Source organism: Mya arenaria, chromosome 11 (genome assembly GCF_026914265.1).
Source record: "Mya arenaria isolate MELC-2E11 chromosome 11, ASM2691426v1".
NCBI lineage: Eukaryota > Metazoa > Mollusca > Bivalvia > Myida > Myidae > Mya > Mya arenaria.
In genome coordinates, this window is record NC_069132.1 from 70,314,653 (window position 1) to 70,331,799 (window position 17,147).

The 17,147-nt window shown below is 33.5% G+C and overlaps 2 protein-coding genes across 2 annotated transcripts in view; both read left to right on the forward strand.

Moving 5' to 3' along the window:
• The window catches only part of LOC128209721 (endoplasmic reticulum membrane-associated RNA degradation protein-like), a 31,087-nt gene extending 28,005 nt beyond the window's left edge, over positions 1-3,082 (forward strand). Inside the window, exons 29-31 of the mRNA XM_052913893.1 lie at positions 990-1,162; positions 1,521-1,637; positions 2,728-3,082. The gene's annotated coding sequence lies outside the window, so the exon portion shown is untranslated. The remainder of the gene's footprint in view (positions 1-989; positions 1,163-1,520; positions 1,638-2,727) is intronic.
• Positions 3,083-13,363: 10,281 nt separating this feature from the next.
• LOC128208742 (uncharacterized) lies at positions 13,364-16,834 on the forward strand. Its single transcript, XM_052912288.1, has 6 exons — positions 13,364-13,539; positions 14,779-15,224; positions 15,629-15,750; positions 15,969-16,073; positions 16,238-16,303; positions 16,529-16,834. The coding sequence occupies exons 1-6, from the start codon at positions 13,364-13,366 to the stop codon at positions 16,832-16,834; spliced, it is 1,221 nt and encodes a 406-aa protein (XP_052768248.1).
• The last annotated feature ends 313 nt before the right edge of the window (positions 16,835-17,147 follow it).

Here is a 17,147-nt window from a genome sequence, read left to right on the forward strand (position 1 = left end):
GCCGTGCTTTTCAACTAAGACTAAAACACTTAAATTGAAGACTTTCAAGTTGAGGTTTTCATTAGGGGTCTGCTACCTTAAAATGAAATATTTTTTTCCAAATAGTGTGTCTTGATTTAAGCCAATAACTTTTATGAGAAAAGGTTTACTAGGTTTATTTTGATCCAGAATATCATATTTGATTCAAGTCGATGTTTGAAGATTTTGAAAAAAATCCACTCGAGTCGAATGCAATCGCCCAGATCAAAACGCAGTATTCATATATACATATTTTATTATATGCTTTCCGGTGATTTATAGAGATTGGCACTGAAATAAATTTGATATTTCACTGTTTCAATAAGTAAATTAACATTTTCCTCTGTCTTGAAAGTTTACCCCACTCTCACTTTCAAAACAAACTTCAGCTTGCACAGGGCTTGGAAGTAAATTAAATGATGTAATTTCCAAAATGAATTTACATTCACATAAAATATGGTGTGTTTTCTGAAAAACTACAGTTAACGGTTTTTTATATCCGTTCATAAAACAAAGACAACTGTTTGTTTTCAGTGTAAAATCAATATGCCACTTGTGAAATATAAATTTTGGTGTTCACTCGTTGAGATATATTACGCGCTTTCATTCAAACTAACAATAATCCTATACATAGTGAAGCATTTCTGAAATAGGGTGCTTATAGATGCTACAAAAAGGAGTATTGGTACTGAATTTATATATATGTGAGCTATAGTTTTACAAGGCCAAGTGTGATCAAAACTTACAAAAATCAACAAAAGTCAAACTCCCAAATCAAAAGGCAGTACCAATAACCCCTTTATTTTGTATCGCTACCTGGTATATTGTTCAGAAGACATGTTACATTACGTTTTAATGTTTCAGTGCAAAGATACTTGTTGTGATGTAAGGTCAGCATAGTGGAATACGGACAAGCATAATTTGTGCAGATTTATGATGCGTATAAATATTATATTATGTTTCCTCCGCAGCGTTCCAATTATGATATTGAAAACGAGGTGTTAACACTGCTTGACCATATAGTGGATGAGTGTTTGCAAGTCATTGCTCAGATACAACAGTTTGCCACCAACAGGCAACAACAATTGACGCTGAAACAGCTCAGGTCACGGCAGAGAGATAACTTCAAGAAGTTCTTAGCAAGGTACTTAAGAATAAATATTTCAATAATAATAATAATAATAATAATGTATGAAGTATTACTTCTCAAATTAGTATTCAGGTTAAAAAGGTAGACCAGTGAGGAAAAGTTCTCTTAATTACGGTTTGAACCAATGATTGCTGGAACAGTGGCTAGGAGCACTACTGACAAAGCGAGCCAATCATCTAAATGTGCGCACTGTTTTAAGTTCTGGAAAAGTTTCTGCAATATAAGGAAAATCTAAGCAAGGATTTTAAGAAAATGAAAATTGTTTCATTAATTATTACCATACCATAACAAAGAAATATTCCGTATACATAAATGAAAAACTATCATAGGTTTAAATGCATTTTTATTCCAGTGTACCATCATTGCTGTTGGGGCCATGTACATGTGTATATCTGTGTTGTTGGCAACTGTATCACCTTGATGGAATAAAGACGAGAGAAGGACCTCAATCTAACAGCAAATTAATCAAGTAAGGAACTGCATAATTTTATCGAAATATTTGTGTCATCAGTATCCATCAGGATTTACTATTATAAGTTCATGACCTTAATGTATCTGACCTTATACTTTTGTTCAAAATGAGATAAATGAAAGTGCTCTAAAACTGTTATCATGAAAGGGATGGTGGTTACTACCTTTATTAATTTTGAAAACAAGCTATATAGTGCCATTAAACCGGGTTTATGTTTATGTAAACTTTTTGCTTCTGAGCTTGTTTCGGTAGTTTTTCGCATTAATATTGTATCAAGTGTGAATGAATTTAAATTGACATGATTTGTGATGTTCATAAGCCAAAAAAGCACTCTTGTCTTAATTGTGATTCATTCAGTCACTCTTATTCAGAAACAAGTCACATTGTTGCGCACATTTGTCTAGCCTTGGCTATATTTCCAAACCTATTTGAGATATTCAAAGTGAAACCCATAGATTTTCTAATAAAACAGTTGCACAAAAACACTTTACAACTTGCCACAAAAGGTCAGAATTTTCTTACGAAACTTGGTACACACATTACCAATGACACAATGCAGCAGCACATATATAGCAAGGCCCATAACTTTCGATTTTATCATTTTTGAGTGTTCCTGTTGTTTGGCTGAAACTGGTACATGAAAAATAGTGTTCAAAGCTTTTATTTTGTATCTTGGCCATAACTAAAAACATCGATCTTCACATGAAAACTTTGTGCATATGTAACAAGTGACAAACCATACATGTAAGATGGTCCATTTCTCCCATTTTGATATTTGTCAGGTTATGCCTTTCGATGTTTCTAAAAAAGGTTGTGCAAAATGTAAATCATTGGCCAAAACTTAAAAGCCTTTCAAGATGTTTACATAAAACACAGAACACCGATAAGAAGTAAAAGTAGATAGAATTTTATCAAGATTGTTTTCAGTTGGTACTTTTTACCAACTTAATATCACAAATTTAGTTCAAATGAGCAATCAAACTTGTATTTAATTTCCGGTATATATAAGCATGTTATTCTTTATTTGTCCATTTTTTTATTGTTTAACCTATTTGAATATTTGTTTCTACCTTCTCTGTCCTTACAGATTCTGGAAAAGTGTGATGCAGATTTGTGAAAATTTACGAACATTTACGCGCCATGACAAAAACAAATGGACAGAAGGGGCAGAGTTAGTGTACCAACTGTATGATTGCATCAGATCTAATTTGAAACAATGCTTTGATTGATATTTCGTTTATGGCATGCAAATAAATGATTTAATCAATTGTTATAAGTGTGTAGCTCATAGGGTTGTAGTATTGTTGTTTTTCTTTATCACATGGCGAAGGTTTTATTAAACTATGATTACGTGTATTGAAAAAAGCTTTTATGTTCATACGAAGGCATTACTTTCACATTCATATAACTTGTGAACAGATATTGATGAAAAATAAATGAAGTGTAACTAGATCAAACGTGCAGTTATGCTCGCAGAAGCTTGTTTATACAATTTGCATAAGCCTAGTTTTCATTAGTAATGAAGGGGAAAACATACCTGGAAATCATGTTTACCCTTGTAAGAGTTATCATAATCACAATGGAACTTGTGCAAAATGTATCTTTATAAGACCTAGATCAAGTTGATTATATGTTATGTTCGGTCATAAAGTAACCAGATCAAATAGCAACAGATCAAAACACTCCACATTAGCAGTGAAAAAGCTTGTAAGAGTATTCTCCTTTGTCAATTGGCCTCGAATCTGGATACCTGCCAGCAGTTGAAGCAACAACTAGAATAAAATTCAAACTGTTATTCTCTGAAAATCCATATAAACGTTTTACTAGGATCAAATAATTGTAATGTGTATACTTATGATAATGAACTTTTTGGAAACCACTTTTTCAATGAGTGACAAAAAAAAGATCAATTGATTAAAACAAATTTATTTCACCTTTCTTAACTATTTCTGGTGATAAAAATAGATTGAGTGGTTGCATTAATTGAAATAGACATTTTATTTTCTGAAGACACTATTGTTTTCTCAGAAAAACAAGTTAACAAACATTGGCTTTTTACTCTTTTTTTCTCATGTATATATTTTGATATCAACGGAGTTGAAAGTAAAGATGATTAAGAAATCCCCTATTTTTTCTTGAATGTTACAAGGTTTTGAATATATTCTGGTGAGATACCATACATACATTTGTAAGTTTCAATAGCAATGTATCTTACCATACCCTGCTCTAATGTAATTGAACTATATGGAGAATATTTTTGTTAGTTGAGGTGTAACCACATAACAATTTTTAAAGCTCTGTATTGAATCTTTTCCGATTTTTCTGTGTTGGTCTTGCTACAAAAATGGCAAACGACAGGACAGTAGTTGAAATTGGATCTGATAAAAGATTTAAAGATAATAAGCTAAGTTTTGGTTGTCTATTCTTTGCTTAGTCTTTGAAGAATATTCAATTGCTTAGCTGCTTTTTTTTGCACATTTTAGAAATCTGGGCATCAAAATTTAATACACTTTCTACCTCAACACCTAAAAGTTTCACTTCATCTTCACAAACAATGGTGGTATTAAGTATGTTAATTTGTTTTATTTCTTTAACAGACCTTGAGCCAACTGAAATTTTTCAGGGTTAGCCTGCATTTGATTGGAAATAAACCACTTTCAAAATGTTACTTTCCTCTTCAAGAGTGGCATTATTGATAAAGTAGAAGATATCGTCTAGGAAGATGTTGAAAACTAAAGGCCCTTACATTGATCCTTCTGGTACGCCTTTCAGGGTGGAGTCCCACTCACTGGTAATTTGACTAAATTTGACACGTTGCTTTCTGTTTTAAGGTACAATATAGCTCTGCATAAGTTTACATGCTGGATGAGATGAGATCATGGGGCAGGCAGTCGAATGCTTTTGAGAGGTCCATTAGAACTGCGCCTACAAATTTGTTCTCATCAAGAGCTTTTTCCAGTCTTTGACCAGGCTTATCAGGGTAGTTTGACACCCAAATGTTGTTCTGAATGCCACCATGAAAGGATGAAAAATGTTATCAAAATGTTATCAAAATGACTAATCAGTTGCTCACAGCTAAAAATAGATGTGTAATCAATTGTTGATATGTATTCTTATGCAAATTCAGACCAGAATAGCGTACTTGATATTATGAATAACAAAATTAACGATGTCATCCCAGTAACTGTTCTAGGCAAACGTTCCGAAGTATTCGTAATAATCAAAATATCTACAAATTGTTGATGGCTAACAAAAAGTAACTTCTTTCTGTGCTTTTCCATTTTTGTACAACCAACAATTGATTTTATTATCTATTATCGAATATCCCAAAGCCGCCACAATTCACCATCGCACGACACTTACCTTCTGATATAGTTCACCTATAACGCCTGGGCGATTTAACTTTCGTGCCAAAATACAATGTGACAACATGACAGAGCTATTGAGTCAAATAAGTGCGAACACCAAATCATTTCGAAGCTTTAATTTCTTCCTATTCTAATGGAATTCGGTCAGAATATTTTCTTAAATGAAAACATTGTTTAAGTGAAGTAAGTAAAATATCTTTGTCTTGCACTCACTATTTCAAGTATCTACTAGCAATTCGTTGTGTTATACCTCCAGTTCTTGGAAAATAATTCACCTTTAAGTCAAATACAACTCAGCAATTCGTTAACACATAACATCTTAACCTAAGATAGATGAAAGGTAATTTTTGATGTTATATATCGTGTCTGTTTACAAAGTATTTCCACTCCTTTAATTGTAGTCACAGTTCTCAGATTTTTGATTTATTGGGCCGCGGATTATCAGCTACTGATAGTGCAAGGAAACAATGTAGTAAATCAAGTTGGGTGAACAGAGGATAGTATTTGATAGTATACGGGTGCATATAAATCTCATTCATTTTGCTTTCACTGGATACTTAAAATTTAGTTAATTATATATATAGAAAGTAACAGTGACGCATTTATTAATGGATCAAATCGAATGAAGGTTGACATGGATGCTGTTTGATACAGTTTCTTTTTCTTGTCAGCGTTAGGAAACAAAGTGCTTTAAAATACTTTTTGAATAACCTCTGGGGTGTTGTAAAAATATTTTAGATTTGTTTGTAAAGTTCATAGTCAGTGCATCGATCAGTTTTAAGGAAATTGGATTTAAAAAATAAATAAAGGACAGACATGGTTTAAAGTAGTAAAGCATATGCCTTTAAGGCCTAGTTTAAGCCTTCTATAGGTGACCCCCCCCCCCCACCCCAATCGGTGTATAGTACACAACCTCTGTGTATTGATCTTAATCTAATTGCCTGGTGCCTTCTTATCAGATCTCCAATCTGAGACTCATGCTATGCAGTTATGGAGGTTTCATTTAAATATTGGACCCTAAATGGCCCTTAGCCAATAAACCAATATGTAGGAAATTGGCTCCTACTGTGACACCAGTGCAATTAGCAGAAGATGCATGACAGGAGATTGTCATGCCAAACATTCCTTAATCTAGGCATTTAAAAGAAATACTAATTTATGTTAAGATCAAGCCCGATTCCAAAGGCTGACGCATTTCGTCACGCTTCATTCATGAACGCCTAGAAACGGATTGCATCAGCTGTGGGTTGGGTAATATTGCTTATACTATACTCCTATGTTCCCTGTACATAACATTATTTCATGCTCATGAGTTTGCATATTACAATATCAACGACGTCCGTCCGTTCGTCCATCCTTCATTTCCTTGCGTGTAATTCCGGTCTTCGGGCTATCACTTTGTATGGTGCAAAGTGCGATTTTGAAACAACCATCCACATAAATTATGTATACCTATAAGGGCGACGTGTCGTGTGCAAGACCCACGTTCCCCAATCGAAATTCAAGGTCACACTTGGAGGTTAATCATTATTATTGATTTTTGCATATATGCACATATAGAATAAGTTGCCGTGTTCGGTCTGTTACTTTGAAGGTGTGCTTGCTTATCTATGCACATACATTATAGGTTGTTGTGTATGGGTTGTAACTTTATCGTATTCTAGAGTGATTTTGAAAGAACATTGCACAAGTGTTTGCTTCAAAAAGGCTACGTGATGTTAACAATTATCAATTTAAGGTACATGTACCTACCTCGATGATCAAGATCAAGGTCACACTAAGATATGAATAGTTATAGAATGCTGGATATATGCACATGAGTATAGGTGGCCGTGTCTGTTCTGTAACCTTGGCACGCTTTGTTAAATTTCAAAATAACCTGACACATGTGGTCGACACAAGGTAACATGTCGCATGCAAGACAACCGTCCCTACCTCGAAGATAGATGGCCTTGTCCGAGTCGTAACGTTGTAGTGTTCGGCAAATACAGGTGACGCGTCGAGCGCAGGGCCCTTGTCCCTGCCTCGGAGAGAAATGTCTCATACACATGTATATAGGTCTATCTGCACATATAGTATAAGTGCATTGCAGTGACCAGGATATTACTTTGTTATACACAGGGGCAAATAACATTCACCACGTGTTCACGGTGCAGGTTACCTGTGATATAAAAAAAGTCAATAGCAAAGAGGTTGCCCGTGCCGCTGTGAAACCGAAAATAGGGTGTTTTATTGAATTTTACATATATTTTTAACAAATTATTGCAATTTGTATGAATATGATATATAAATGAATACATGTAATGTGTATGGTGTGTACATAATCAAACCAGTGGTTCATTTAAGCTCGCAGAAGAGGCAGAGGCGGTGGGCGAGGCAAGACATCGATATTGTGTAGCTTATTTTGGAGTTGCAGTAATTGGAAAGTGGGCACATTACAAAAAAGACATATCCATAACATTCTAGTGTTCCGTGGTATACTTCTTTTGCACATGACATACCTCCTTTCATCAGTAGAATGAACATTAACTGGATTGTTGTCCATCGCCGTTTAGTTTTCAGCAGAGAATGACCGGTGCATGTGCAAAAAGGGTACCGTTTCAGTAGATTTCGCAAAGAGGGTACCGATATGGATACGCACCGTGGTGTTGGGCACACAAAGTAAATGTGTCGCGCAGAAGATCCAACTCCCTACCTTGAATGCCAATGTCATGTTTAAAATATACTCATGATGGAAATCTGCGTATATGCACACGGGTAAAACACAATAAAGGGAACAGTAGTGTTGCACTTGGGGCTGAAAAATGAAGGTGCCTTATTTGACAAAAAAAGTATTTTTTTTCATTTTGTACTATGTTTAAAGTTTAAGAAACTAAATTATCAAGTAGATTGCTATGCGGGAAATGATGTTTTGCCTATGTTTTACAAATTGCTCTTCAAGAGCTGGTTACGGACTCTACACAGGGATATAACATCAACTAAAGTACTTTAAACTATGCTATTGTTTATCATTTTTACATTTAAGTTAATATATTTTTATATTTGAACTGATATAAAACAAAAACGACGAACAACAATTATTATTTACTTCTCTTTATCGTTACAATATTGTTCTTGCAAAAATATTGACAAAAATACCATTATTCAACTCTTCTCAAGATTTCAATTATTACCTTTAGACACTATAATTTATCAAAACATATAATTAAATAAAAAAATGTTTCATCAGACTCAGTACTGAGTATGTTAATTTAAATTTTGAAAATGAAAATGCAGCAAATTCGGTTACGGATACTACATTAAAAAGCCACTAAGGGAAACATGTATATTATTCGTTAATATGCACTGAACTGTACTTATTTTAGCAGTACATTATGAAATTTTTATGTAAGAAGATCAAATTTCGGTTTATCTGTAGTTTTGCAAAAGCAAATTTAAAATATGCAGATAAAAGTAAGAAAATTATAATAAACTATCTGTTTTGATATGAGTCATACATTCATAAATATACACCTATTTCTATAGGAACAAACATGCAAACTATAAGTAAGTGTTCTTTTTTTGAACACAGAAAAGCATTAACATAGATATAAATCAGTTCATGTTCTGGTTACGGACATTACACTTTTTCCAATAGCAGAAATAAACATATTTATAGTCTTTCAACAACTTTTGTGAAATGTCCTCTAGTTCCTCAGGATTGAAAGCAAAGTGTGTCCGGTTGTCTCTAATTGATGGCTCGGATATCGAAGCAATCATCTTATCATCATCTTCCCAAGATGTGTCTTGTTTGTCTGGCCAAATGAGTGTATTTCCACTTTTGTTCATGTAATTAACAATCCTTGTTCAACATACCTATTTTTCATATACTATATATGTGATGCACTTTGCTTTTTGTGGAGTTTTGTGCTGTTTTCCATGTTTCTTGTTTGTGATTTTTTGTGTTTTTTTTTGTTCAGTAAATCTATGTCTTTGGCGTTTACCCTTTGCCATTAAACAGGGTTTATGTTCAAACGTTTGGCTACTGGGCTTGTTTCTGTAGTTTTTCACATAAGTATTGCTTTTTCTGCTTCCTGTCGTAGCTTATCCCTAGTTGTTTTCTTTCTTTCTCTATCTTTTTTCTTTATTTCTTCATCTTTTTCTGTATCAAGCTTTTGCTTTTCTCTGCACCTTTTAACCTTTTCAGCATTCTTTTCCCTTTTAAGTTCAGTGTCTACATTAGTTTTGCTTGTTGGAGTAGATATCAAATCCATTTGTAAAAGGTATGATTATCTATATCATCAATGTAACATAATTGCTAAAGCAATCTTGAGTCATTGTACACACATAGAAAGTGTTAACGAACAGCAAATAGACAGAGTGATTATTTAATAGAACATTGGTAGGTGCCTAATTCATGTTAGTGTATTCAAAAATATTCGTAAGGCTTTTTTGCTTAAAGTAAGTTTCTAATGTTTGGCTTTTTTCTAATGTTTGGCTTTTAAGTGTTTTCAAAGACAATAACAAATGATATATTAATTCTTTTTTTACATTAATAACTTGATGTGATTTTTTTATATATCTGTGTATGTGTAATTTCATGTAGTGTCCGTAACCTTCACTTCATTCTTTAGAATCAACTATGTATTTGAAAATATTCTGAGACCATATTTGGAATGGGTATACTGTTTGATTATTTGATAATAAAGCTGATGAAATATACCTGCAATAAGTGGCTGATTCTTATAAAATACTGTAATATGTATCAATGAAACACATATTTAAGAAACAAAACTACCATTTTGACAAAATACCACTTTAGAACTATGTGTCAATGTTGTTCTTAGAATTTGTTACTTTACATGGAAGATGTAACAGAACGTTATATTTTGCCTATTCTACAGCAGAAATATAAATTTAGTGTTATACTAATTTGCTTACGGACTCTACTTCAATGTTCATGATGAAAGAAGGAAAATAAACTTACCTTTATTTACTGACAAACTGGAAAACTTTGGTGTGTTTTTATTCAGGAAACATATTCAGGTGCTAAATGAACAAATTTATAACGTATCACTTCATTAGATCATCTTTGACTATGCTATTCACAATGATGCTACAGAGGAGAAGAAATGGTGTTTATAGATATGATGCAGTCAGGGAATTTCATTGATTGCATCATCAAAGCATATGTTTAAAACAAACATCTGATGTTATATTTAATGAAAATAATACTTTAAAACATGATGATTGATTTTAAGTGGAGCAAAAAAATAAAATTAAAACTTGTGTTTTTTAAGGTTACGGACACTACATGTTTTTTGTAGAGTCTGTAACCATATTATTTAGTTGACCACTTTATTATAGAAAAAAATAATGTCAAAGGTATTTTCTGTAGTCTGTGTGTGTCATGACTAAATAATAATTTGATGTGAAGCCTATCTAGACAATTAAATCCACTGAATTTTACTGGGTTACGGACTCTACTATTTTTCAGAAAAGGTATTTTGTCCATTTAAAAAACGTGAAAAAAGGCATTTTGCTACAAACACTATGAAATGCTTTTCCATGTTGATGAACTTTATCATAGTAGTATAATTCTATCAAAAAAACTAGTTGTATTATGATGTTTTTTATCCTGTAACAAACAGGAGAAATTCAAGAATTCATTTGCATAACATACTACCACATAATCAGTTTTAATCATATCTTCCACATTTCTTAACCAATTTTAACAAACCAAACATCAAAATAATCCTTGATAATTGTACTTACTGTTGAATTTACCAAATGAACACTTGTAAAAAAAATAAAGAAGTAGTATCAACAGGGAAAAGGGTGAAATTTTAAGTGCAACAGCATAACGCAAAAAGAGCCATTTTAGAGGTATGTTTCATGTTGAATCTCGGAAAACGTAAAAGGTGCTGAAATTTTGGCATGAGTTGATCAAACATTAACAAATGATTGAACATGAGATTTACTGATGTAGGACAACAGTAAATATAAAATAACTTCACATAACAATCAGTTATTGCAAACGCTCCCATGTTGTGTTTTACCCGACAGTATATGTGATTGTTAAGGGTTTATAGATCACCTGCTTATTCACAACCACTTTCATAAATATTTGCATTTTACCTTTTAAAGAAGTGTTTAATACTTTTGTTGTGTTCATGTGTAAGTACTATACATAACACTTATAAGTGTACGCGCAAGAATGTTCTTACGGTGTGTGTAAGGAATGAAGCGTACTTGAAATGCTAGCAGATCTCAAAAATATGCACAAGTCCGATTAGGGAGAAAAGCTCCTGGCACCACAGTTCGCACACTATTGAAATGAAATCGTAGACAACATGCAGTTCAAGGCTTCGTACACGGTACCACATTCTGGGATTTTCGAACTATGTCCGTTTAATAATATATTGTGAACTTGATAAACAATCAACCATACGCACGTGTATAGAATTAAACAGAAGGCACAGCACTCACTCAGCGAGGGGTGAATGCGAAAATGTTTTAAGTGACATTAAATAAAGAAGCAGGAAAATTTTTTTGCTTCCATCCCTCAAGCTGCACCACGGAAATGTCGACAGCTCATTTTCTTTGCACCACCGATAACGGTGGTGGAGCTTGCGTTTAGTGGTCATGTTATGGTAAAACCTTAAAAATAGCCGGGGGCTGTTTGAGTATGAGGTATCCATGCCAAAAGAAGGGGAAAGAGGCTTAGACCCCTTTAAATTGAATTGTTGTCATATGTTTTCATTTCAAGGTACTTCCTTCTGATCTTGATGCAAATGTCAGAGCAAAAAGAAATCTTTAAAAGTTTGCAATAGTCTTTAAAAGGTAAAAAGCTCTTAGTCATTATTTCAGAATAAATTCAGAACCCCGTGTATGCATAAAGTTAATGTTAGCTCTCCATTCCATTGATATTTCCGGCACTTCAGGATCATCCGTCACTTAGTTAGAGTGGCATCCGGGCAATTCTATAAAAATTACCGAAACGCTGTCACTCGACATCGAATCTGAGAATTAAATGAAAGAAAAAGAAATATGCCAATATGTGGTAGCCTTCATATATGGTTATAAACCCTTTAAAGATAACCACAATAGAAATACTAAATATCTAAGTTTGTTCTGCTGTTTTTACAACTTCATCTATGCAGCTATGCCAAAATATGCGTGTCACTCAAAGGGGGTACTTTGACTCCGGAACAAATAATACAATTAATTGTCGAATAAATGCATTTATTTTTCTACTATATACCATTGTAATGTTTAAATCATTAAAATAAAAATGCGTATACAACCCAAAGAACCAATACATTTTAAGAAAATTATGAACTTGTGTTGTAACTAAAAAAACTGTCATTACCGCAACAGACCAATATTTTTAAATGAAAATTCATGATAGGCGGCATTTCACATGTTTTGCCTACGTCATCAATACCTGTGATTGGCGCGAAAATTTTTGGCGCGGGGTGAAGTTTAAATGAAATGGCCGAACAGTTCCAGATCGTCGGTAAGTTTACATTTTTGCAACCGTATGTTTTTAAAGCATCATTACCGAACGTCATATTACAAATGCAAAATGGCCTTTACTATATATTAAGCTTTTTGTATTGAAATAATGTGAGTTAATCATCATATTCAACAATGTTTACAGTACACACTCTAGTTCATGTAGACTCTTTATGAAAAATATTATTAAAACATCATTACCGAAACGTTCATTACCACAACGTATAAAACGTTGCGGTAATGACAAGGGCGTTTCGGAAATGACAATTAAGTGTTTAACAACTTCTTTAAATATAAGATTATTAACTTTATTTATATATTAGACAAATAAATCAATTGCAATCATAAAACTTAACTTTTAAACTTTAAGGTTTTCATAACGTGATTTTGAACATTGCGGAAACTGAACTCCCATTAGTTTAACTTTCTTTGCAAAAAATACTACAACTTTGATAAGTTTGTAAACATTCTTAATAAATATGGTCTTAAAAATATAATGCATTGAATATGAGGTGTCAATGCATTTAAACATTATTACACAAAGCAATTAAATACTTACCATTTGTTAAATTGGTGCAATGTACACATACTAACAAAGAATTAAAACATGTTTGTAACGTTTCGGTAATGACGAAAATTAGAAGTATTGCGCTTTGTTCTTCAAGAAACACAGGAACGTATTGACAGTGTAAGAAATTTAATCACCAGTCTAGATAATCAAATCGCCCGCACCGAAAGGCTCATTAACCAAGTGCAAATAAGTGACTCGGTCACCGTAAGAGAGGAACTTGAATCCTTAAAAAGTACGGCCGAAGCAAAGAAAGAGCAACTTGATTTGTTTATGCGACAGATTGAACAATGGCTCTTACTTCTGGAGAACGATCAGCGCTGTGGCGTAAGAGGCAAAGGGAAAACGAGACCAAACACGAGGAGTACAAAAGGAAAGAAAGGGTAAGATACAAAAAAAGAAAAGCGCTCGGGCAACTAAAACCAATTAAAGATCTAACAGAAAGAGAAAAACGTCAAAAGCGTCGGAATTGGAAAACACACGCCAAGAACAAAAGAGATAAAGAAAAAAGTATTAAAACTGCCTTAGCATCTATCTGCACGCCACCAAACTCACCCGAAGGGTTGCAACCAATTCCACAACAACAACAACAGCAACAATGTAATAAAGTTAGGGGGCGACGAAGAGCGTATAGAGCACAGTTCAGGTTGAAAATAGAACTAAACAAAGAGAGACGCTTGAAAAATAAGTATAAAACTAGATACTATAGGCTGATTAGGTCCCAGAAAGAGGATGACGTAGAAGAAACTGTTAAAAATATCATGTCATCTCAGAAAACAATGAAATCAACATTGACACTTTACTGTCTCCTTGTCAATAACTTGCGAACAAAATATGCTTCATCCAACCGCAAAACAAAACAAATAATGAAAAGTCTTGTATTTAGAGAGTCTATGCTGAGGAAATATAAAGTGAAAAGTTGTACGGGCAAAGCAACAGGGATTTCTATGAGAGAAATAAGAACAAGAGAGAGCAATTTCAGACTCAAGCAAATAGCTATAAGGAGAACTATTAAAAGTTTCTTTACAAGAGATGACAACTCCAGATTTAAGGCAGGTAAAAAGTCCACTAGAACAAAAAGAAAGAGAAAAATGCAAGTAAGATTACTCAATGACACTATTGCCAACCTTCACCAAAAATACCTTTTTGAAAATAAATCAAAAATTAGTTACAGCCTATTTGCACGCTTGAAACCGTTTTGGGTTATTCAAGCAAGCGAAAATGATCGACAAACGTATCTTTGTAAAGTCCATGAAAACCCTTTAATGAAATTAAACAAGCTCAACTTTGAAAAAGCTATTGAACACAGGGATCTGAGAAAACTTATAAAGGACATAACTCGTAATGATCGGCAAAAATCATGTATGTACCGAACCTGCGATAGATGCAAAGACAACAAAATCAAGACATGCACTGACAACGCCAACATTAACTCTGGAAAAATAGTCACTTGGAAGGTCTGGAAGTCAAGACGAATCGAGAGAAAGGATCCAAAAAATGATACAGGAATCTCAAAGACGAACATTACAGTTAGAGAACCAGAAACTGGAACGATTTCAACATTGGTTGACGAATTGCAAACAGACATTGAACGTTTAGCAAGGCATGAATTTAATATTGCACACCAGTATATCACACTAAAGAAATTGAAAGAAACATGCAAAGATGACGAGTTAATAATGCACGTAGATTTCTCAGAAAACTATCAATCAAAATTAACAGAAGAAATCCAAAGCATGCATTTTGGCGGGTCAAAACGGCAAATTTCTATACACACAGGAGTTGCATATGTCCACAACAAAACTATTTCGTTTGCCACGATTTCAGACACACTTAGTCATGCCCCTCCCGCAATATGGGCCCACCTTCAACCAATCATTTTGAATTTGAAAGACACATATCCAAGGCTTAAGAAATTACACATGATTTCGGACGGACCAACCACTCAGTATCGCTGTAAAACAAATTTTTATCTGTTTGCAACAAAACTCTTTGACCTTGGCTTCTCGGAAGGTGGTTCCTGGAATTTCATGGAGGCGGGGCACGGTAAAGGGGTCCCGGATGGTGTGGGGGCTGCACTGAAAAGAAACGCGGACGCGCTTGTCAACACACATGACCGTGACGTCATCTGCGCAGCTGACCTCGTCGATGGTAAACTGCAATACTTATAATAAATAAACGAACGACCTGCACTGTCATTAAGACGTCCATTAAGTTCTTTAATTTAAATGTTCACTTTTAATGACAATTTATTCTAATTCACATATAATTATATATCCATACCAATACAATTACTATTGTAGTAAACATTAACTAAAACGAATATTAAATATTATGAACAAAATGAATTGAAAAATAACTATGATTTAAAAACCTTATTGTTAATGGGTAAGAATTATTTAATGTATTACTTTAAATCTTCTTTTCAATTACTGTACGTTTCAGTTAAATATTGTGCTAAGATGAATAATAATCATATTATTCTTAAGTCTTAAGATATATGCATTGTATGCACAGTTGTTGCGTTTACTACAATGTATTTGTCTGTATTATAGGATTACAGCTGCAAAAAAGTACCATTCTTGCAGTCGAAGTGAAAGAAAACGATGTAATATTACAAGAGCAAACCATTCCGTTAGCTGTCAGCCCAGTTCCACAAACTATAAAGCTACACCACGTATTAAAACTATGATTTAATATTTGATATTTTAAGTACTTAACGTACATTCATGCATATACACTTTTATGTATTTCTAGGTCTTTATAATATATTTGTAAAATATAAATGATAAAATATAACACAATCATATTATGTTTTATCGCATGTTAAAATTTGCCTACAAGTTAGTTTAAAATAACATATTATTATAAAAACACGAGCATGCATGTTTACAGATTACTTGCAAAGAGAAAGGAGTTGTATCATCCAGGGTCCTGAGCTGTTTCTGTTCAGAGAATTGTTCCTGTTACGATCCCGTCACTACAAGATTTGATGTCAATGTAATCACAAAAATATCTTTGTTAACTTTATACAGCGACTACTTATTTAAAAAACATGTATTGTTTAAAGATGCAAATGTTGGTCTGTCATGAAATTGTGCTAATAATACCTTGTTAGTAAAATTATCAAGCTAAATGTATATGGTACAGTTACTACCTTGCAGATGCATGAAAGTTCAATGACAGAGGGTACAACAGTGTCCATGCTTCCGGAGTCAGTGTCGAATAAGGTACCTTATCAATATGAAGTTCACATACATATATTCTCGCGAGTCCGGTACTTAAAATAGCATACCCAGTACACTACATGTTTAATAAAAATTCAATATAATTTTTATTGAAAACCTATCACCACCAATTAATGCGCATTTGATAATGGCATACATTAAGGGTATAGATATAAGATTTATATTATTTTCATTGAATAACTTAAATTTTCAATCATTTATAAACAGGATAGTGTGCTGGTCGTTCCTGTGTCTTTGGACGAATCTCTCATCGACCGTTTTTGTGTTGTGGATTATGACGGCCGTCCATATCCAGGGAAAATCGTCGATGTCGATGACAACAATATTGAAGTTTCCGCCATGCATTGTATTGGTGACAACATATTTTTTTGGCCTCTTACCCCAGATGTTATTTGGTATGAGGGAGTTAAAGTGGTCACCTTGCTCAATAATGAACCAAGCCTTGTAACCACAAGGCACCGTGCTATTGACAAGACTGTTTGGGAAGCAATAGTGAAAAAGATGGAACTTTAATACATGTATATGTTAAATACGTACAATGTAGTTTTGAATACGAGTTTCCCGCTCACATAGAATCGGTTATTTTTGGTTTTAAACATTTCATGGCATTTAATCGTTTGTGTTCAGAGTTAATGTGTTTAAATCGTCAATGTCACAGACTTACATTAATGCCAAGAGAATGCTGCGTCTACCTACATTGATAAATCCCATTATATTAAGACATGAGTTTAATTGTATATACATATGTTGTGTGAAATCGTTATTGAAATGGGAAGTTGAGCATTGTTTATTTGTTATTTTTTTGTTCTTTAATGTTCAAATTTTA

Bases quoted from the DNA above. Each gene is read 5' to 3' on its own strand.
- LOC128208742 (XM_052912288.1), top strand. From the start codon at position 13,364: ATGGCTCTTACTTCTGGAGAACGATCAGCGCTGTGGCGTAAGAGGCAA. The intron at 15,751-15,968 runs GTATTAAAACTA...GCATGTTTACAG, and splicing joins AAACTATAAAGCTACACCAC to ATTACTTGCAAAGAGAAAGG. The intron at 16,304-16,528 runs GTACCTTATCAA...ATTTATAAACAG, and splicing joins CGGAGTCAGTGTCGAATAAG to GATAGTGTGCTGGTCGTTCC.